General features: G+C 42.0%; 1 protein-coding gene across 1 annotated transcript in view; it reads left to right on the plus strand.

Moving 5' to 3' along the window:
• The window catches only part of shank3a (SH3 and multiple ankyrin repeat domains 3a), a 122,097-nt gene that overhangs the window by 85,613 nt on the left and 12,741 nt on the right, over positions 1-23,743 (plus strand). The window contains exons 14-18 of the mRNA XM_076089871.1: positions 27-140; positions 17,714-17,789; positions 20,586-20,668; positions 21,952-22,076; positions 22,622-22,757. Coding sequence (XP_075945986.1) covers positions 27-140; positions 17,714-17,789; positions 20,586-20,668; positions 21,952-22,076; positions 22,622-22,757 — 534 coding nt within the window. The remainder of the gene's footprint in view (positions 1-26; positions 141-17,713; positions 17,790-20,585; positions 20,669-21,951; positions 22,077-22,621; positions 22,758-23,743) is intronic.

A 23,743-nucleotide genomic window follows, 5' to 3' on the forward strand; every position in this document is an offset into this window, starting at 1 on the left:
ACTGTCTTGATATTTTCTCTTTTCAGTTCTGAGTATAGGAGAAGGAGGTTTCTGGGAAGGCACGGTCAAAGGGAGGACAGGCTGGTTCCCAGCAGACTATGTGGAAGAAGTTCAGATGAGGCAGTATGACCCACGGCTAGGTAAGACGTCTACATGCACACAGACACACACTGTCACACTGCAATACGTTTTTATCTTGCTGTGTCGCTCTGGTGTTTGCCCATAGCTCTGTCCGTGGTGCTGAAAAGCAAAGTAAGTCCTATAGCCTTTGCTAAGGTTTCGGAACATCTGCTAATTTATTTGTGATCAAATAAACAAGAAATCTGGCAGTCAAAATATTTAAAATGAATGTTTATGTCTTAATAGATGTAATTGTTTATTACTTGTACCAAAAACTAGAACATTTAAAAAATAAATTCATTGAGAAACCTCTTGTCCCGACCGAAAACCGCCCGGTGGAGGATGTGTTGGTGACTATCCACACGTCCTAGAGTCTGCACAACAGGAAGCTTTGGATCCGCTCACAGAGAGCTGTGTTAAGCCCCATATCTCTGAGCTTGATAACAAGCTCGGAGGGCACATTGGGTTGAATGCTGCACTCTAGTGTATGAACAACATTATGTGTTCCTCTGGTCCAAGGAATAGGGGGATGGCCGTTGATCTATTTGGCCTGTATGCAAATTGCATTGGGTCCAGTGAGCCGGGGGCGGAGGAAGTGAAGGTTTTGACTAAACCCTTAAAGCACTTAGTGATGGTGTAACTGAGTGGTAGTTGTTCAGGCAGAGGGGACAATGGTGGTCTTCTTCAAACATTTGGGACTACAGACTGGAGAAGTGACATGTTGAAAATGTCTGTGAAGACATCTGCCAGTTGAGTCACACTCACACCTTGAGGCCAGGGATGCCAGGTGGGTAAATCCTTTTGAAAGATTTTCACACATCTGCCCTGAATAGTGCTTGTGGGCAGGTGTCCTGGGCCTTTTGTGCTTTCTCATCCAGGGAGGTGATCTCAAAGTGTGCATAGACGTTGTTCAGTTCATTTAGGAGAGGTGCAGACATTATCTCAGCACTGCTGGTGTCCCTCTTGTGGTCTGTGATGGTTTTTAGTGCAGACCGCATGTTTCTGGTGTTGGAGTTTGTGGCAGTAAGACCCAACTTTGTCCTGTATTTGTTGAACTCATCCAAATCACCAATCAAGTTGTAAGCATGCTTTAAATTTGGCACAGACTTAACCCAGGGCTTCTTGTTGTGGAATGTCCGTACAGTAATCCCTGGTTCGACATCATCATTGCATTTTCCAATGGAGCCAATGGTTCATGTATAGTTGTCCTGAAACTCAAACCCTCAAGATCAAAGGCCAAGTCTGCCATTGAGGTGTTGAGCCAAGTCTCTACTGAATTCATCCAGCTTATTAGACAGTGATTGGACATTTGCTGGAAGAATAGTTGGCAGAGGAGGCCTGTTTTCAAGTTTCCTGAACATGAAGACCAACGTTCGTGTCCTTCATTTGCTTTGTCTCCTCTATTCAACAATGACTCAAGAAATGGTCAGAAGACCTAGATCCCTGCCTTTGCCTGCTGCAAGGCTGACAAATGCACCGGACAACATTGCCACTTCATGTAGTGACGGCCCGGTCAAGGCCTGGCCACCAGATGCTCGCCGACAAGCTCAGTGTCCTGGGTGAGGTGCTGTAGCTCCTTCTTGACCGGTTCATGTGGAATCTGTGAATAGCACTTGGTCCGGCCCCTCCCCTAGGACCAGTTTGCCTACGGAGACCCAACCAGGAGCCATTGCCCCCGACAGCACAACTGCCAGAGTCACAGCGATGCGCAAACTCCATCAGGATAAAGTGTCGCTTCTCGAAGGGGTTTGAGATATTTGTGACTTTTTATTTCATTGTAAACTTTTGTCATCACTTTCTTGATTTCCTAATTCATTTCAATTTAAAATGTTCTTTAATTAACTACCGACATCATATGCAGAACATTTCTCAGTAAAATATATCGCCTGTAACGACCCCTCACTGCCTACAAAATTAAATATTGATTCTATTTGGGGATCTTAATGATCGGGAAATGATTGAACCATAATGCACAAAGTGGCAATGACTTTAATTGTGTTTCCCTACATGCAATATTATCTGCAAATTTGTCAACAAGAAGCAAGAATGTTCATACAACTCATCTGTTACCATGTTGAATAGACACCAGTATGAGATTGCGTGAAACAACATTTCTTTCTACTTGACACATACTGTTAGACTACAACCATTTTGTAGGTACAAGAGTATACAAGAGGCATGGTTGAAGTGCTCTGCATATTTATTCTCATCTAATATACAGAATGTCCTCCAGAAAAACTTATAAATTGGCCAAATGTTATGGTTAATCCCTTAAACTCTGTTTAGGGGACAGTTAAACAGTTAAAAACATTTACATAGGCAATTGCAAGATTAAGTGCACGTTGTTCAGGAAATGCAACAGCAGACTACCAGTAAACTGTCATGTCATGTCAACCTTTTATATATTACTGACTGCTCTGTTAGTCACTGTTCCACTTTTAATTACAGTGTTTTAACTTTCCTATTTGTTTTTTTAGCAACAAAAATGGTAAAATTGAGTGATTCAAAACATGTGGCATAAAATGTAGCAATGTAGCAATGAAATGACTCAATGTTTTATCATCTGTCTTTTGGGCAGCCAAGTACACAGCCAAGAAACAAATATACCACCGAACATCAAAACAGCTCTCTCAGTCACGAATGAAGGAGCATCAACACTGTAAATCTGATTGAAGGTCAGCACTTTTTAAACTGTTTTGTGTGGATTATATTATCACACACTGTAAATGCATGCTGACCATGATGAATCTGTCATCCATCCTACTGTGACAGATTTGAATGGAACCCTTTGTAAACAACTGCAAGTACATCAGATTAATGTGACCACATCCCGTTTAGTCATTTAATTAGCAGATGGCACATTTCTATTGCTGTCGTCTCAGGGGCAACAACATGTGCAGCATCATGACAAGCATCTGGTCACTGTTTGAAAAAGTTTACCGAAATGCTGCAGCAAGTACAAATATTGGAAATGAGCCAAGGACAAGTTTAAGCATAAATGTCTCCCAATATCTTGTGTGTTTATTATGCATCGACTGGGGACCTACTTCCGGAGCAGTTGGGGCATTTTCCCTTTTTCAAAGGGTTGTTGAGGGATTGGGGTTACCTCAGAGTATGTGTGAAGAGATGAGAAAGGCCGGAATCTCTAAATACCCCATTTAAATGCATTGTGAGAAAAAGATAGGGAAAGGTGGGAAAGAAAGGGCCAGATAGTGAGTGAGACGGATGGTGGAGCATACTCTAAAAGACAGCAAAGTGGAGATGGCAGAGCGTGTCTTTCAGAGAGAAAAAGAACGAGGAGAGGGAGGGAGGGAGATGGGCCTGATATTGAGCCCCGCTCACTCATAAATCCTGAAAAACCCGTGGATACCTATTTTTCAGGGATTAAAATTGTCTTCTGCCTTCCCTGTCCTCCCTAGCTGACTCTGTGTATTGTTTTCTTTTTGATATTAAACAGGGAAGCTCGGTGTTAATCATCAGCATACATTTATTCTTACTGTAAATTAAAAAGGCCGATGGTTCACCCTCACAAACACTAAGCACATTTACACAGTGGGTCCCTGTGTTAAGTGTTGTCTTATCTCTTGTTATACGCCAAATATAAGTAAAACATCTCTCTTTATTCTCTTCTAATAGTTTTGATGACCTTGTACTCAGGGTTTATATACAGATGGATCCAATCAGATTAAGGTGACTGGAGAACTCCATCATATACTGTATAAAGCCACACTTGGCCATTAGCATTTGGGTTGTAGTCGCTTGCAGAAAGATATCATAGGAGGAGGTGTATGTGTGTGTGTGTGTGCATGCGTGCATGTGTGTGTCTGTGTTTGGATGCCAATTGGCAAAAACTTTGATTCAATTTCCAAAGAATGTGGTTGAGGTCGGTGTTATTTATTTGTGTGTCATCCGCCACCTCCTGACATACTAACGCAGTTGAGGGAGGTGTGGGCCGAGGCCAACTGTCCTGTACAGCCTTGTATCTCTTAACAGCTTTGTATCGCTCTGTTTAATGTAAACCTCTTTCATCACTAAACTCCATCCACATATGCTGTTTCTCATACAAATATGTCCCATTACGTAAAGATATAGACGACTAACTTCTTTCACTGACTCTTTAAACCAAGCCCCCAGGAACAGTGCTGGGCTCTGAAAAAACATATTTGGTATTGTGGCCACACGCAGTACATGATGCACAGTGGCCCCAAAAACCCTTTTCCCCATACACATTCACCTCAAAAGGAACCGCCATAAAAAGAGGAATACATTTTTCAAAACACCAAAAGGACTTTTATTTATAATCAGACTGTTATCCATTCAGCACACTAGAAGAGTCTAGAAGAGTTACTTGCAGATAAAAGGAATTAGATTATAAATGTCTTTAATGATCAAAATTAAAGTATATTATACAGTACAATATATTTCATATTTTATTTAATAACATGCTAATTTCTGAATTTACTGAGGCATTTCAAAGCCTTAACATAATCAGTGATACAACAGCAGAATAACACACACTTGGACACACAAACACACACAGAGTTGTTTATCTGAAGGCAACCATTGAGGCGTCACTGACAGTTAGGGCAATATGTCTCAGCCTAGTGAAGCAGGAAAGACAGCCCTGTCTACAATTAAGTAACCCTAATACTACTGCTCTCTCTCTTTCTTATTCTCTCTCTTTCTCTTTCTCTCTGCCACTGTACGCCATCCATGAGTCATGACACTGAAGGTGCTATCCTTCTTCATCTATCCCTGCTTCCATCTCTTTTCACTCCTCTCTGCCAAGTTTAAAAGAGATGGAGACGGGGTGAAAGACATAAAAAAAAATGTGATGATGGAAAAAGCTGTTTCAGTTTTGGAGCGTGAGAAAGAGAGATGGAGAACGAGAGAGAAATAGAAAGGAAGCAGATGACCATGTGAAAGAGGGACAGTTTAAACCATCACTGACTCTATTGGCTGTTATCTGTCACCACACTGTTCTGCTCTCTCTCAGCATGGCCAGGGCTACCTGCAGCCAACAGTTCATCTTCAACCGGTGCTGGAGGGGACAGACGAAGGACAGACGAAGGCCAAGTGTAGAAGTAAAAGGGAAAAGAAATAGGAGAAAAATAGTAAAGAGGAGGGCATGAGCGACTGACGGAGAAAATGAGGGCGAAAAGCAAGGCTATTGATTGAATTCATTAAGAGTACAATGAGTGATGCAGAGGTGAAACGCTGCTGGCTCTGGGCAAATGGCTGATCTGTGTTTTTGTTGGGGAGGTGTGCAGTATCCATGTGTTATTGCAAATCATTGTACGGTTACCACAAAAAACTGAATTGAATCAGTCCAGTACAATATACCTGAATGTCGTCACAGATCCTGCAAACACCCAAATCCCTCTAACACACACACACACACACACAGCACACACTGTATGTGGGGGTTAATGGGAGATGTTTACCCGTGGTAATGGAGGGAATAAAGATGTGAGTATGAACTGCTCTTCCCTTTCTAATGATGCTACCAAATTGCTGGGGGCCACTCATTTTCAGCAATAGAACTGTTTAATCTGTTGGCTACAATCTGTTGGGATCTTACAGCCCTCAAGCCAAAAGACCACTCCCCCCACCCTGCTATCCGTCAATAAGAAATGGGCATGCTACAGCCAAATACAGTGACACATTCTTCCAAATGGTAAATAAAACCGCAATGCATTTTTACCAGCCCCAGATTCCATCATATCAGCCTTAATTTTTCTTAGGTCGCCCTGCAGCCTCAAATGTCCTTAAGGACCTCTACACACACCCACACACACCCACACACTCCCAGCATAATAATGCACATGTTCTCTGTGGTGGGATAAGCAATGCTTGATTTTCTCAATGGTTTGATCTCTTAACAAGCGTGCAAACTTCTTTCTTTTCTATTTCTTTTCTCTTTGCGCTCATTCACTGTATTCCCTTGCTTTTCTCACACCGCGGCACAGTTGAATGACTCACAGCCGCATGAATCAGCTCAGTCACATCCAGCCTGAGCTATTTTTAGCCTGCCCATTAAGAAGTTTTGGAGTGTGTCTGCACTCCCCTAGAATGCTTAAACATCAGCGTTGCTGCGGCAGCTGAGAATGACACGAGCAGAGCAAGTTGGAGGATATGGTAGAAGAGAGAGGTAAGAGGGGACAGAGAGATGGTGCAATGGATTTGTGAGGGACCATACAGGGAGTCCTCTGGTCAAAACTGTGGAACTATCAGCATCGTTTCCCAAACAATTGGGGGGTCTTTGTGGGCTTTTTGTTGCTTTGTTCTTCCCTCGGCCATGTCCGAGGTGCAAGGTCAATAGCTTTCGCTACTACAATGATGGATTTCAGTTGTTATCTATGCCTATATAACGCATACAGTGGTTGAAATCATGTGACAATATTTCATAATGAGTGGTACTATCATTCTTTTGAACATGTTTGTGCACATTGTCACCTTAAAGATGAATATTGAGGGCTTTATTTGAATGGGGAAATTGCAAATACAATTTCAGCCTACTGTATATTACTAAAATATTAGCATCAGTCAGAAACATTCTTGTCATAAATTTATTATTAAGTTAAATCATAAATGGTGTTCACTTTGTTGTAGCTACATTCAGAGCAGCTTCCTAATTAGAACGCCATTCTGTTTCCAGGCTAAAGCAGAATCCCACAGGAACAAGTGACAACTCTGTACACGTGCCAACCTACTACACAATTGAGATGTAAATACAAAGGCTTGATTGAATCAAGAAAGACAGATTAACTCAATAATTAATGAGGCGTGTCAGTCAGGGGAGATGAGTGCTCTTGGAACATGAGGACAAAGAGATGGATAAAAGACAGACCAAAAGATGTTCTCGTAGTCCATGGGGACAGGGAGCCACATGTGGATGGTACAAAGAGGAAAGGGTCATTGTCAAATAATGCCTGCAATGTGTATTGCAAGATTATTTGTCCTTAGATTAAACCAAACAGTTTATGGAGAACCCAGTTGCCAGAATGTTGGCATTGTACATTTCTGCAAACCACGGATACGTTGAATCTCGACATTACTGAACCAAATGTTTCATATCAACATTCATAAATGTATGTTTATCAATGTTATCAACCACTCTGTGCTCTTGCCTGCTCCATCTCTCTATCAGTTTGGGGGTCCTTGGCCTGAAAAATGTTGAAGACCCCTGCTTTAGTGTACGAAAAAAAACGAATATTGCTCTGATCCTCCAGTGTGTCCTCATTTCCTATCAAGCCCGTTGTGCTCTCACAGTCACCTTGTCCATCGTTTGCTCTGATTTATTATAGCAGCAATTCTACATTTTATGTCTCATTGTCTGTAGTTTGAGGGTTTTCGAAGGTTAAACTGCAAACTGAGCCAGCGCATCAGCATAACAAACAAAACAAGCATTTAACTTTCAATGACAAACTACTCTGAGTCAAGTCCTCTCATGGAGCCATACATTTGTCTGTACAGACCCAGATTACACATGTATGCTCATGCACACACACACACACACACTTCAGTTACAGTCTGTGTGGAGTCAGCAGATTAGCATAGCCAACTAATCCATCTCATTAGAAAGCCAGAGAGAGAGATACAAAGAGTATAAACCACAGGTTGGAAGGCATGTCTTTAGTATTAAAGTTTAGCTGAGTCAGTGCTACTGGCAGTTCAAGAGTCCTGCCGTTTACCCCTGTAAAAAAAAAAGTGTCCTCCAGTGTCATATCTCAAGGTGTGTGTGTGTGTGTGTGTTGTGTTTGTTTGTTCGCAGCAGAGTGATGGCCACTATCTGTACTTTTCATCAGAAGTCAGTCGAGTGTGTTGAGCCATCTCTCTCTGGAGGACAGATCCATATCAAATCATAATAGATGGCGATCCTATTTGAACGATGAATCAAAGCTGAAGCACGTCTCACAGTGGAGCAGAGACATATCACATTTGACAAGGGCGGCATTGGATGACAGCAGGTCAACTGCCCACGCACGCGTACACACACAAATAAACAAGCGTGTACACTTTTGCAGGTTGCTGCATTTCTCTCTGAAAGTCAAGTCTATTTCACAGTGTCATGGCTGCTCTCGCGCATCGCATTCATCTGTAGTAGTCGTTCTTATGAGTAATCGGACACAGTTGGTTGAATCGTATTGTAAACATGAACAGTTTCAAGGCCATGACTTGATAACTATTTTTGTTTCACTGTTGTGGGTGTCAAGTCTAGAAAATGTGCCGACACACATTAATATCTGGCAGAGCTGTAAAGCATCCCTCTCACTGGACATGACTAATCACACGCCTACCTTTGCACCAAGCCACCCCTGATTTGTGTCTGTCTCCATGTTTTACTCTCCACTTGTCTCTCAGCATCACTCTCCTGTTGAACTGGACAATGGAAAATACAAATCTCTCTTTTTTGAATAATTTCACTCAGGCTGTTACGTCCGATACAAGCATCTAGAAGGAGGAGAGGTGCTTGTGACTGCAAGTTGAACTTAGAGTCATGCTCTAGAGCCTGATGCAATTCTCAATGTTAATAAAAGATCCTTGATTATATATTTTATGGGCTGGCGTGCATAACCAGTACTACATTTATTTTATATTACATTTTTTTATAAGCAGTGCTCATGTTGGCAGAATAAAAGCACTGCTTAGTAAAGTTTAATAGATCAATAGACAATAATCTGGCTTGAATTTTTTGAAAACAGCTTGGGAACCACTGCTGTCTATCATACGACTGAGCTTACACCAGTCAACTGCTTAACATAGCGGCGACATTGATGATTCAGTAAACATTGATGAGTTCAACTTGACGATTCAGTTTGAGATGCATGTGTTCCTATACTGAACACTCCTCGCCTTCACTTCTCAGAATATGTGTTTGTGTGTCTGTTTGCACCTCTGCTTGTCCTGACCTTGACTCAAAGGTGTGTGTCGGGATGAGTCGTCAAAGTGTCTTTGAAGAGCTCGTACAGTTGCTTCTTGTTGTCTGAATTAAGTTGAATTATTCAAGGCTTCCACTTTGACAGAGCGGAGGTATTTATAGCCGTTGGTCTCTGCCTCCGACACTTACACGGTAACAATGAGCTCTCTGAAGGCTTTTCAACAAACCAACCAATTCTGAGAGAGAGGGGAGGAGGAAAAAGAAAGACAGCAGAGATGTGAAATATATACTGGAGTTGTTTGCTGGAGGCTGAAATAAAATGGGACATTAAGACCAGAGACACTAACACACTGTTTTCTTAGCTACTCGCCCAGGAAGTCTTATTTCACTCTCATAACAAAGAAATCGGGGAAGCCTTTGCTGAGGAGTTTGGAATAGCCTTCTGCACAAAATGGGCATTTCAGGAGTGCTTTCAATCATCTCTCGGCGAGGATGAGAGGGCGGCCAGGCCCGGCTCTTTTCAGTGATTCGAGCTGGGAGACGGACCACTGGCGGGAGGGGCGACCTCCTTGTCAAAGTCTCAGAGAGGAAGTTGTAAAGATAGAGTGGCAAAAAATGGACTGCTGTCCAGTCATGGTGTCAGATCTGCCTGTGCTGTGTAGTAGGATAGACGGGGTGGTAACAGTTGTGAAGGCAGAGCATCCAAACTACGCATGTCGTGACTTGTACTGGGGTAAGTCACTCCCTGTCAACTCTCTGCACTGTTCTGATGTCACCGCACGACTACAAGGGAGGGCAGACAGATGGCTCTCTTGCAGTCGTACTGCATGCAACGTTAAAATGGTATCTTGTAGGAGAACCTAAAAATAGCCCCGTCTGTAAATGTGAGAAACTTGCAATATGACTCGGCACAAGATGTAGAAAATGTAGTAAAGACGGAAGAGTCGTCTGTCTGCAAGCGTACAAATGTTTCCATTTTTAGAACTACTACACATTTAAGTAACTATGACTCGGAGCTGGATTCAGTGCAAATAAAATACATTATAATTTGGGAAAGTATTTGTCTACTTTTCAAAAAAATGTGTCACACAAAAACTCATTAAAGGTCTTCTTAATTTTCCAATTAGATGATAATTAAAGGTCTTATAATTTGTCCACTTTTTCCTTTGTTCTTGCTTCCATGGCCTGCTCTCTATCTCAGCCCTTCGCTGCTGCACTAATGGCAAGCTTGTTATCTTGATTATCATATAAATTCCCAACAACCTTTTATTGGTCTTAATGAAATAAGAGTGGGCAGTCTGTGCTTTGATCAAAGCGCCTTGTTGAGTTTATATCCTGAAACCATCTCTGCCCTCCCTCATTCGCTACAGTGTTTGACTGTAAGTCTTGGAGTATGTATAAATGTAGTAAGGCTCACCAGAGAGAACTAAAATCAGCTGACAAGCGTGATGTAACTGTCCTCATCTGAAACATTTGTTCAAACACGTGAAACATAATTTGTCTACCTTTTGTTGACCTCTTGAGATTGTGGGAATAATTATTGTCCTTCTTCAGAAGCCAAGGTGGAAGTAGTGTGACCTCCTAAGGACGAGGTCAAGGCTGATGTTTGGGTGAACAAAGTGTGTAACTTTAAATACACTATTTCTTGTGGCTGCTTCACAATAAAATCCATGCCGTGTTTCACCAGTGGAACACTTGTTATGTGAAGCAGCAGCAGTAAGATGACTTTTACATTTAAGTCGAGTAATGCTCGAAAAGAACCCGTTGGTACGTCGTGATGCCCAGCCTTGTCAAGGCAAAAGTGATTATAGTTGTTTTGAACTGCGGAGTAAAAAGCCGGCTGTCGAAGCAAAACACTATATTCGTTTAAAAATGGGGATAGCTGCGCACATTTCCAGACAGTCGCTCCTGAAAGGCATTTGCTGTGTTGCACTCAGTTGTACACATGAAAAGTGGGCAAAAATATGCGTGTCAAGAATGAGAAAGAGAGCTAGACATAGAAGTTCAAGCATGACTCCTCACCTCTACACAGCAGGCCAATCATGGCTTGAAGGTGGTTGTGAATGTCAGATGGTCATGATCAGAAAGTTGCAGAAGTCTTTGGACACAGCACCCCGAATTCAGACATAGGAAGGATGAGCGGGGAGGGAGATTTTAAAGCTCTACCACATGTCTAACACCCAGTTCTGATGGAGGACAGCAGGGGTCACTACTAGGCGGACCGCGGTCCAGGTCAGGACCCAGATGCCGTTGTATCTGGACCCTGGACCTACAACCGATTATTACCGAACTTATTACATTTTGACGGAGCGCTTCTATTTTAACAGGCGCAGCATTTCTAGCCTTTTTAAAGAACATGTATTTATTATTAGAGTATGCATTATTTATAATTCATCCAGTTCAATTTGAAAACTGACGATAAATATTGTTGAGATATTATTCAATTGAACTTTCTTTATTTTATTTTAAAGTCAGTTGTTGACTACATACAGACGCTGATACAACTGTTAGGCTGCTTCAATATTATATATGGAACTAAATCATAGCGCAAGTTAGACATGTAATGTTCCGGACCTTCTCTCTAACTGGACCTCGTTGAATTGTAATTGAATTCCCCTGGAGTACAGTACACTGGCGCTGTTAGCAGTAACTTTATGCAGCTGTGACGAGGTGTAAAGAGACTGAACTGTAAATAGTGAGGCTGTTATCAATGAGACAAAACGCTGGATCATTTTCTGTGAGTTCCTTGTGTGTGTAAAGGCAACTATAATCCAGAACTGGGATGGTGGACTCTGCTTCCAACAATGGAAGTTAATATATAGAGACATTATATACGTAGCTATTGCAGGAAAAATACACCATATATTATCAAACACTGGTTTGATTTTTTTAAGATTACAACTTTAACCAAAGATGAACGGAAGAGATGGCAAATCAGAAAATACTGAATATGTATTAATTAATTGTCTCTGGAACTGTCATATAGGTCATTGATGTTTTCACTGTCAGTCTGTTGTACTGCAGCCGTCCATTTCTGTCTTGTATTTAATCTGCCTGCCCTGTCGGTCCACTCTAACGTTCTTTCTCTCTTTCTTTCCTTGTCATCTTTTCTTTTTGTTCTGACACCCTCCACAATTAATGAAGCCACCCTACATTCTCATCATTCTTATCATGTCCATGTATGCAGAAAAAGGGCTTGATTTTACTAGAAAATATCTAGTAGTGCATCATACCCATATCAAAAGTGTGTGCTCATACAGTTTAAGTTTTGTCACCTTTGATGTTGAATATTATCCTGCAGCTCCAATCCACGTGCATGGATTAGTTGAATCCCTTATATGACACAGCCCCTGCTTTTAGTCTTTCTTTTATATGTTTCTGTTCCCTGAGTGTGTGTCCTCTCTATCACACTTTATTTTTGTGAGCATGACTAATTTCATCCAGGAATGAAAAAAATGATTTACCTTTCTTTTAAAGTCTTATTCAAGAATCTTTTGGTAGAGGAAAAGAAAATCAAGAATAGACAGATGAAGATGAAGAGGTAAAAGAAAATTAAGTTATTGCTTTGTCCTCTGTGCTGTGTTGAAGTTTCGTATCCACCTGCACGGTCCAGAAACTCCCCGTTGAATCCGTGGAACGACAGGCACATTGTGTGACAGCACAAAAGAGAAAGAAAGAGAGTATGATTCTGTCTTTATTTTGCTTTTGCCACAAGTATCTCACCGGCTGTGTGGCTCTTGAGAAGTTGTTACACCAGAGGGTCCAGCATTGTTCTGATCAATTTAAAGTGTTTTAGTATTCAAGGTGTAGGGAGCCCTCAGAGTTTACTACAGCACAACATGAACGAGGAGGCAGAACGAGAGAAGGAGAAAAGGAAAGGAGTGATGAGTGGGGGTGTGGAAGGAAAGAATTAGAAAGTCAATGAGGCTCCCTTGATAAGTGTGCATGTTTGTGTGAGTGTGTGTGTTTGTCTGCAGGTCTTATCAGTGGTAAAACAGCATAGGTTAATTCTCATTCAGCAGGGCTCAAAGACGGTGTGTGTGTGTGTGTGTGTGTGTGCGCCTGTGTTGGTTTGTTATTTCCGTGCATATGTGTGTGAGTGATGTAGCTCTTACGTCCTTCAGACAAGGACAGTGAAGGTGTTAGGATTTGTCCAGAATAGAGAAGCTCTGTGAATTGAGACAGGATCGTTCACAGCAAAACACTCAGAGATGTAGCCGGTTAAACAGTGACAAAAAGAGCTGCGATTTTACAGCATTAGCATTATGTGCTAAATATGCTTGCGTCTCTACTATAACACACTGTGTGTTCACAGCTATCACCAGCAAGAACAGACTAACAGCTTATTCTCACATTTTTATGAATGAATTATTGCTAAATATTTTGCACGCAGAGCGTGAAAAAAACAATGCTGTTGGTAAATTCGCAGTAATAGAAAGGAAAAAATACCTTTTTTTTTTTACAGCTGTAAGCTGTCATTTTAGCATTCTTGACATCAATTTCTAGTCATGTGGTGCTGAGAAGAAACATATGGCCTTCTGGCACTCTTACCATGGTTAGCAAAATAAAACAAATAAAAGTGATGGGCCTTTATATTCCCTATGAATAAAGCTTTAATACGTCCTACCAAAAGATCTACTCGAGCAAAATCTGTCCTAAACAGTCAGTACAGGGTGCACATACAGTATAGCGCCCCTCCTTCAGTGCCGTATCAGACTTTGAAATTCACAACAACTTATTCTCACCTAAGATAAAAGAGTTTGAACCGTTTCGTGGAATCTCCAGCACTGTTATTTCGATCGGTGCAACAGTGTTGTTAACCACTTGATCACAAAGAAGCTAAACTGAGTCAGTGAATTATTTTGACCAGCAGGTGCCCCGAGTGCATTCCTGAAACCTTGAATGTTCAAGTGGCTATAGAAAGCCTCAATGTCTTAGTAAGTCTTTCCCCTCTTTTATCCAATACTCTTTATTTTCTTCATATAATCTGCATTTGCCTTCATCTGAAATGTGAAATGTATCCCCTCTTTTGCAAGAGAGAATTCCTTCCATGAAAGCCCAACTGTGCTTTGATCGGAAAATGTAAAAGCTTCAATGAGCTTTGGCGTCGAGGTAAATGCTGCTGACTCATACCAGTCTGTGATAGAGATGGAGGTGAAATTCTGATTTATAGTCACTATGTCTGTCCATCAGCATGCAGCTCAAAATAACACTTTTACTTTGACCTCATTTTATGTTTTTCTCCATTTTATGTGCTAGGCACTGTTTTTATAAGGACGCTATTACCACCATCTGTGTTTCTGTCATCAGAAGGAGCATCAACAGTTTAATGAAAATTATATTATCTCCAGATATCTTATTAAACCACATTCTGAGGCCACCTCCTAATGTGCACTCACAGGCATTCATCCTTCATGTTGCTTTCTCCTTCTGTGTGTTTACGAAATACTATGCTGTTATACTTCCCTATTTTATATTTATGTATATTTGCTAATGTATTATGATAAATTGTGTTAGAGGTTTGAAGGTAACTGACTGAAATGTTTAATCTGGACATCAATAATGTCTCCAAACAGCGACAGTATTTCTAAAGCCAACAAACTGCCGTGTTTGTCACCGACTCGAAATAGGTGCTTATCTTTTTATGTGCTCTATTTTAACATGACTGTATAACAACAAGTTTTTTCTTTGTTCCAACCTCATTGCGCTTATCTTCCCTCTGACAGCCCAGATGTTGTAGCTCTGGTGCAGATTGGAATATGCTTCCCCTTGTTTAGTTCCATCTGTTGCTAAACCACGGTGTCCTGTACTACGGAGCAAACCAAAATAATAATACAAATTATAATAATAAACTCTCCTAATGTACTTTAACTTAAGCAGCAGTCTTTACTTACAGTGGATGGCCATTGTCATGACTCTCGTACACTAGTGTGTGTGTGTGTGTGTGTGTGTGTGTGCGACTGTGTGTGAGATAGATGGAAGTGGAGTTTAGGTTATCTGTGCTATCTGGGCACTGCCTTTAGATGCTCTTGGGCTGTACAAAATAAATGACAACTGTGATGAATGAGCTGCATTTCACACTCTGAGACTGCATCTGGTATCACAAGGTGTGCACACACACACACACACACATGCTGTACTTTTTCTTTTTTACTTTTGTCCTTTTTTGAAGCCAGGGCTTTTTGATGATGTGTGAAGCTGAATGTGCGTGTGTGTGTGTGTGTGTGTGCGTGTGTGTGTGTGTGTGTGTGTGTGTGTGTGTGTGTGTGCGCGTGTGTGCGTGTGTGTGTGTGTGTGTGTGTGTGTGAAAGCTGAGTGAGAGCTGTAAAGGACTCTAAATGTCCAGGAGAAGACAATTGCTGACTCGTCCACAACTTTCTACCCAAATATCAGCCTCTTCTTTCATCTCTTCTTCCCTTTGACAACCACGTCTGTCCTCTCAAGAGCGGACGTAGAGTAACCTTCTAAGCCAGACAAAATACCAATCAGCTCTCACCTCTCTTTTCCACATTACCTTCTCTGATGACCTCACAAAAAACGGATTTCTTTAATGCTCACACAGTCTTGATCGATCTGAAATCTGTTGATGTTGTTTTTGTGAGGAAATTACATTCATTTCCATATACCCACTTTCCCTCAACCTGCCTTTTCCACCTCTATTTTAGTTAGTGATTTTGCACATTTTATAATACCGTACAATTGTCTTAGTCATCCAGGTTTTAAGATGTCACAGCAAATTAAAAACAATTCACTGAGTTTCCTGCTGGCAGCGAAGAAAGCTAAAGAAACGGGGCCTGATTGGAGGGAAGGAATGTTCGGTGACACCACTTATCTGCTGCTACAATGTTGCTAAAACGTCATTACCTCGGCTGTTTTCTAACATACCTATAAACCCAGTCCAGGGAAGTGGGGGCCAAAAGGAAGATGCCCTCTCCGTAGGAGTTCTCAACCACCCCCTCATCCACGGGGATAAATTCAGATGAACAACTAAAGGTTGTCCTGTAGATTTTTCGATTTGTTCTGACATGCATTTTCACGGAATTACTTTTGTCCACCCTCAGAGAACAGACATGAACTTGTTGCATTCAAGTGTGGATGGCTTGTGTGGGTGGAGAGAACAGTAACTGATAGCATAGTAAGAGCAAGACATCAAGACGAGTTTCAGTAAAGAGAATATAAGACGTGCTCCTTGAATGCAGATGCTGCTGTTGGAGAAACTGGTGTCTCTTTTGCTTTTACAAGCTGAATTTCCTCCCTGTATTATTGATCACTGCAGCATAATTATGATTTTAGAATGAATCAAATGTTTCTCCTCCCGATAGACTGAACCCAGAACTTGATGTTTGATGTTGAGACTGAATAGATGTCCAACTCGTTTCTGGCTGCACTGCAAATTATTTTTAAATGTCTGTGGCTGATAATATCATGAACATAACAAAAATACACCACGTACAAAATAGCTCGAGACGGGGCAATTGCATCACCAAAGGTTTTTTCTTTTCCATGAAAATGTTTTTGAGGGAGAATTTTCCCTTTCAACTATAAACCCCCAGTCAAACACATGACATATCACCGCAGCCAGTGACCATGAAGGTGACTAATACCAGTTGACCCCATGGTTCTCGTTCTGGGAAGAGATGGACCTTGTTATGGACAGAGCATGGTTTTGTAATGTGGGGTGCTTTCATTAAAACAGCCTCCTGCCTGAGAGTGAAACGTGTAGTGAGGGAAGAGGAAAGCTACACATTTGCAATCCTGCTGAAACAAATGAATGTGTAAGAATCAGAGAGACTGAGATTCACACAGCAGTGCTCTTGGAGAGTGAAGAACACAGCACAAGTAAAAAAGATTATAATAGAACGGCAGATAGAGAAAATAAAAAAAGGCAGGTGAGAGAGGATGAGCAGAGGACGATGGTTCAGACTTTAGAAGGGCTTTTTATTGTTTTTGCCCTCCTGGTGTGTCACCAAGTGTCAGCGGATGCCGTCATCAGAGCTACAAATTGCTCTCAACTGACAGTCTGTCACTCACACACACAGTCAGATGGACAGGCTAAAGTGGATCTCAGGATACCAGCCACGTCAAGTCTGCTCACTTACTTTGATCTCTTTCCCTTCTCACTCCTGACATGACTCTTTCTTTCTCATACATATACAAGATATGTCAAACAGCTTGATGAATTGCCTTTATTAGATAGCAGACAGCAAAAGTGACGGGAAACAGAGAAGCAGCGGGGACATGTGACCAAGGTTACAAGCCAGACTCGTGGCTTCATTCCATGTGTCTCACATCACCACCAGGACGCCCCTCGCTCTCACAGCTTTGCCCAATTAAGAGTTTCTGTGTGGCCTGAAAGGTTGTTGGGGTGTGTAGTCAGCAGATTGCTGTTTAGTGGAGGTGCAGTGTGTATTATTGGGATGGGGAGAGGGCATCGATCTCTATCAGTACTCCCATAGGATAAATCCACCCACATGCACACACACAAACACACACACACACACTTTAATTGAGCTCAACACCGTACTATTCAAAGCAAGAAGTCTTCTTTGTTTTACTATTTTAATATTACCTATTGAAACGGTAACAAAAGCAGGTTGCATACAAACACATAACCTGATGAGTAACTGACTTTTTAAGTTAAATGCACTGTTCAACCCAGTATGAAAACATGTATCAAGTTTAATTTAAAAAGGGCTTCAATCTGTTTTGCAGAGACCCGGGAGGACCGCACTAAGAGACTGTTCCGACACTACACTGTGGGATCCTACGACAACTTCACCTCATACAGGTACAGCCTCTTTCCTTGAGCTAGCATGCTGCTGCACTGTGCAGGCCGTGTGAATTGGTGTATACTGAACTGCACAGACTGTATTGGTCATATGATCACAGAGCGCTTCCCTGCCTGAACAGGGTTAATGGAGTCCATGTGAGAAGGTGTTGGAGTGCTATGGAGCTGCTGCCATCTAAAGGCACAAGGCTGTTAGTGCACTCAGTTCTAATTGTAAAGTGCACATTAGATTATATTACGTAACTCTGTTTGCCACTTTGTTTCCGTCTGTATGTGCACTGTGCACACACATGCGTAACATGCTCTCTGCATGCATGCATGTGGGCACATGCATTGTTCTGTGCTTCATATTTATACGATTTCCTGCCAGGATGTTCTTATTTAACCTGTTTAATGTTCTAATATTTTTTTACTGTTAGTCCATGTCTTTCTTTCCTTTGTGCCCTCCCTGTCTCAAGCTGACATTTATTGTGTATAAGCGTATCAGTCAGACCTCTCTTCTAAATCAAATGTGTTATCTGAGAGTGGAGTAGCAAGCTATGTGTGGTTTTGTTATGATGCAAATTTCGGCTTTAATGCCACAGTGTGTCAGTCTGAGACTCGGCGCGAGTCTGAGTGAGCATTGTTTCCACCCACTTTCTCAACCTTTCATAAAATGTCAAGTTCTTGCATTCTAGGTTTTAGTTGGATTAAATATCATCTTTGTAACCAGGGCTTTAGGTTTGTAGAATTAGCATTACCACAGTCACACACACACGCCTGTGATAGCGTGGTATGTGTATATTTACTTTTGGAATGGCAGGTATAGTACCTTTCAGCAATATAGTTTAGGTGAGAGCTGGGAAAATACAAACTGTTGTAAATTTCTGGCTTTCCAGATCTGCAAAACAAAAAACTAAATGAACACTGCAAAAAAATCCCAGCAGGTTACAGCTATGACACTGAGGTTTAAAGCGGTAGATGAATGTCGGATATGAATGTCGGAACAGAATACCAGTTGCACATGCAAGCCAAAGGTCGAAGTAGAACAGAAACGTATTGAGTTAACTTGCACAATTTCTTAGATAGAACAGCATTCTGAGAATTAGAATCACTAACGTCAAAGGACAGGATTTATTTTGAGGAAACATTTACCGTTTTAAATTATTGGTCTTGGATATTTTTTTATTGAGTTATGTAGGCGGATAGAGATTCTGAACAAGGAGAGTGAGCGTATGGCATATTGGGGCACAGAGCAGAGATGAAAGCATAGTGGATAAAAAGGTTTGTACTGAAACAAAGCATCTCGGTGATGCTTAAACAACACTGTTTTCTGTGCATAATATTTATAGCAAAAGTGGATGGATAGGTTTTTATGAAAACAAACCTTTGACCTCCCTTCTGCAGAAAGGTTTGTTACGGATCTCCTGGCTACAGAAGCAGGAGCTCTGTGTTCCCTTGGTAAGTCTGAGAGAGTGGAGTGTAACTAAGCTAATGGAGACTGCAGCCGCCTACTGAGTTGCAACCTGAACACTTAGCCCTCCACTTCCGCCTCAGCTGTGAGGTAGGATGACTGATACTGCTGAAATTCACAAAATACTACAAAACTCCAGGCTTTTGTCAAGGTGTTCAGGCTGTAAACTGCCAGCAGGCCCCTGAGTTAAAGTTATGGTGTCAAAAGACTGGAAAATACGCCGCCATTCTATGATCGTTAAGTTGAAACTAAGGAATATTGGGTTACAGCCATCTACACCTTTTTATTTCACAGTTACATTTGATTGTTCTACATTAAACATGTCTTAAACGCCTTTAGCTTTTAGCCCTATCTACATCTTTCACCATCATAAATGTAGATTAAAACCATTACAACTCATTCATACCGCTTACCTGAACAGTACCAGTCAGTCAGTTTCAGGAGATGCGTGATGGATATTTTTTGCACACACATCCAGCCTTCATTCTGACATTCGCTTTGCTGCTAAAGACTGCTTTACTAACTCGGCTTTGGTTTTGGCTCATAGGCTTTGGGCACTGATGAGTGGCTTGAATAAATACATTTAAGTTTGTGCAGAGATGCACAGGTTAACACCATCTAACAGCCTCCACCCCTCAACACTCAGGGAAATCAGGCAGTGATGAAGTGCTCACTTACTTTTGCCTGCTATTCCCTCTGCCATTAATCAGGGGATACTATTGCATCTCAGACATCTCCGTCAGATTTTTAGTAGAAGGCCTCCACACCCTCTGCAGCTGCAGTCTCATCTGAGGGATCAGCCAGAAGATTGATTCACTCTTAGGTTTTATCCCAAAGATACTTCAATCAAGAGGACTTCTCTCTCTCTCTCTCTCTCTCTCTCTCTCTCTCACCTGTTCATTCTCTCTCACTCTCTGTCCCTCTATCTGTGTGTGTGTGTGTGTGTGTGTGTGTGTGTGTGGCTCTCTCTTTCTCAAAATACTAGTACAACCCCTGGTAATCATGAGCTGTGCTTGCTTGGCTTTTAACTTGATTGGTTAATAGAAAAGGAAAAGAAGTACAGGTGTGTGTGTGTGTGTGTGTGTGTGTGTGTGTGTGTGTGTGTGTGTGTGTGTGTGTGTGTGTGTGTGTGTGTGTGTGTGTGTGTGTGTGTGTGTGTGTGTGTGTGTGTGTGTGTGTGTGTGTGTGTGTGTGTGTGTGTGTGCCTCCATCTCCTCCCACTTGTCAACAACCCCGACCCACCCTCTTTACTCTGCTACCCTCCCTCTCGCCCCTTCTCTCTTTGTTTGTGTGAGGATGGTGTTGGATTCATACCCGCTTTCCCTCTGCTCTCTCCTCTACAGTGACTATATCATAGAGGAGAAGAATGCTGTTTTACAGAAGAAAGAAAATGAGGGATTTGGTTTTGTCCTGCGGGGAGCCAAAGGTGAGACACTCACACACACACACACACACACACACACACTTTTGCCAAATTATTCACATTCACTACCGAGCTGTTATCAAGAGTTTTGATGCGAGAAATAGTTTGTTGATCTGAGTCACTGAGTGCGGCTCAGTCTGTATTGTTACTGTGTGAGTCAACAACACCACAAGCTTCGGTCAACACTCGGTGTGTGTGTGTGTGTGTGTGTGTGTGTGTGTGTGTGTGTGTGTGTGTGTGTGTGTGTGTGTGTGTGTGTGTGTGTGTGTGTGTGTGTGTGTGTGTGTGTGTGTGTGTGTGTGTGTGTGTGTGTGTGTGTGTGTGTGTGCGTGTAGCCCCTTTGGTGGCGTCATCCTTGGCTGAGCTGTCGGCTAGCTGTCCCATCTGTTCCCCACACATGGCGTTCAGCTTTAGTAGAGACACACTCCTCTCTTGTTCCTCTCATCTTTACTCAGTCTGTCCTTGTTTTCGGTCCTCTCTGCTCTCCTCCACCTCCTTCATGTCCTTCCCGTCCATTATCCTCTGTAAATATTTTCACGCCATCGCTTTCGTACCTTTCCGCATTTGAACCGCTATCGTCTCTCTACTCATCTCCATCACCGCAATTTCATTTTTACTCGTGCACGTGCGCCAGCTCCCTGCTCACGCTGGTTACCATGGCAACCCCTCTCAGGCACCTTGGCGGGAGTCTGAGTGTGCGTTACTGCTCCATCACTCACGGAGCGATGATAAACACACACACTCGCACATGCACGAACACACACTGCAGTTCACTTAGCGGTCCTCTGAGAACCCTCATGTGTCAGTGATTTCGGTGGCACACCGCACTCACTTAACAAAGTGTGCTTGTGCACTGTTTGTGTGGCTATTTAGTTTGAGACATGCATGCAGTTGTGCAAGTGTGTGAGCATGTGATTGTACGCACCTGTATGTATGAATACCATCGTTTAGGTGCAGCAGCAGTACACTAACTAGTATCCCGGCCTAATATCGAGATCTGTATTAAGGAATAGAACTAAAAGCAGTGCGAATGGGTTCATTAAATCTTTTTAATAAAGCTAAAAGGGACGTTTTTGAAAAATGTACCATTGCCTCAAAGGAAATTAAAATAGAGCAGATTTAAACCAGCAAGCAACATTTTCCAAATACCTATTACAGCATGTAATACATTTTCTGTTTGTGATCTTGTTGTGGTCATTGGCAATCTCATTTACTAGAAAAGCAAAAAGGAATCAAAGGAAGCTATAGATTTCTCTAAAGTGTTTTCTCTCTGTGCTTCATCTCAGCCGAGACGCCCATCGAGGAGTTCACCCCCACCCCGGCGTTTCCTGCCCTTCAGTACCTGGAGTCTGTGGACGTGGAGGGAGTGGCCTGGCGGGCTGGTCTGAGGACAGGAGACTTCCTCATTGAGGTAATTAAAGACACTTCACTCGCTTCCTCTTCATGTGTATCTGCTGTTTTGCATTAGTGAACAGACCGGTGATGGCCTTGAACAGAAACCCTAACAACGGCAGGATTCTGCACAGTTCTATGGTGGATCTGATGCATAGTTCTTCCTGCGCCTGTAAAGAGGGTTTGTAGAAATAAAGCTTCTTTCCTGAACAGCGTCATCATGTTTTTGTTTTCTTCCTCCATCCGGTCAATGTGACCTCACAAAGGTCTCTGTGATCTCACAACATTCATGTACTATTCATGACAATTTCATACAAATGTATAATATGATAAACTTATGAAGTGCTGACATTTTGGACAGACACAGCTTGACTTGTGGGTGGAGGTATACAACTGCAAGGCTGTCATTTTAGTTTTGAGTGTTTGGTCATGTGAAGTATTCCACCTGAATTTACCAGAATGTTGTCCTTATAGTGCTTTAATGTTTGCAGAATTGTGAAATGGTTGCACTTATGTCGACTTATCTCATTCTGTCTTTGTGTGTGTGTGTGTGTGTTGTCTTAGGTAAACGGGGTAAATGTAGTAAAGGTGGGCCATAAGCAGGTGGTGTCCTTGATCCGGCAGGGGGGCAACAGGCTGCTGATGAAGGTGGTGTCTGTGACACGCAAACCTGAGTCTGAGGAAGTCGTTCGCAAGAAAGGTAAATACCAAAGGATGAGCTCCACTGTGTCTAAAAGGTCACAAAAAGGCTTGCCCCTGTATTATGGGAAATCTTGTGACATGTAACTATTATTAAGCATATCAATTAGTATGAACAATTATTTAACTAATTGTGTAGTAAACGCTTCATTATAGTTGATTGGGTGCTTTAAAGGATTTTAGCATTACACGTACTTGCTCATAGGATGTCTCAGTTATTTGATCATGCATTTTATAACTGTAATGGTAATCTGTAGGTTGGTTTCATGTGCAGAGGACACGGGAAGATATGTGTGTTTTCTGTTGTCAAGGTGATTTCCACCACGTTTCTCTGCTGTAAATTCGTGTGGTTTCCATGTCAACCAAAGCTCGCCATTACTAAGCTCCCACACAGTTCTGGCACTATGACCTCAGCACTGTGTGTGTGTGTGTGTGTGTGTGTGTGTGTGTGTGTGTGTGTGTGTGTGTGTGTGTGTGTGTGTGTGTGTGTGTGTGTGTGTGTGTGTGTGTGTGTGTGTGTGTGTGTGTGTGTGTGTGTGTGTGTGTGTGTGTGTGTGTGTCCTTTGCGATTATTGAGATATGAGACTGTGAAAAATGGGTTTGACCTAGTTTCATTGTATAAACAAAATGATGTTACTCAGTGCCTTATGGTATCTCTTAATCGCCATCTCCTCTCTCTCTCTCTCTCTCTCTCTCTCTCTCTCTCTCTTTCTCTCTCTGTGGTCTTTATAGCTTTTTACCTTTATACCTTATGCCTGTTTCTTAAAAGCATCTTAACTGAAGGTTCACGCTTTGAACTGCATGTCACAGTCTTCCTCTGTGGATTTATTAAAGCTTAAAGGTTGACATTTTGGATTGTGGCTCATGAGACAATAAATGACACTCTCATTTCGGTCGGTCCAATATTTGCCATTTTATGAGGGATTATGTGCCGGACTATTTCTTGGCTCTGAGAAGTTGAGACTCTGGGTCTCCACTCTCAGTTAT

This window comes from Anarhichas minor, unplaced genomic scaffold (genome assembly GCF_050575085.1).
Source record: "Anarhichas minor isolate MPS153535 unplaced genomic scaffold, ASM5057508v1 ptg000011l, whole genome shotgun sequence".
NCBI classification, from domain to species: domain Eukaryota; kingdom Metazoa; phylum Chordata; class Actinopteri; order Perciformes; family Anarhichadidae; genus Anarhichas; species Anarhichas minor.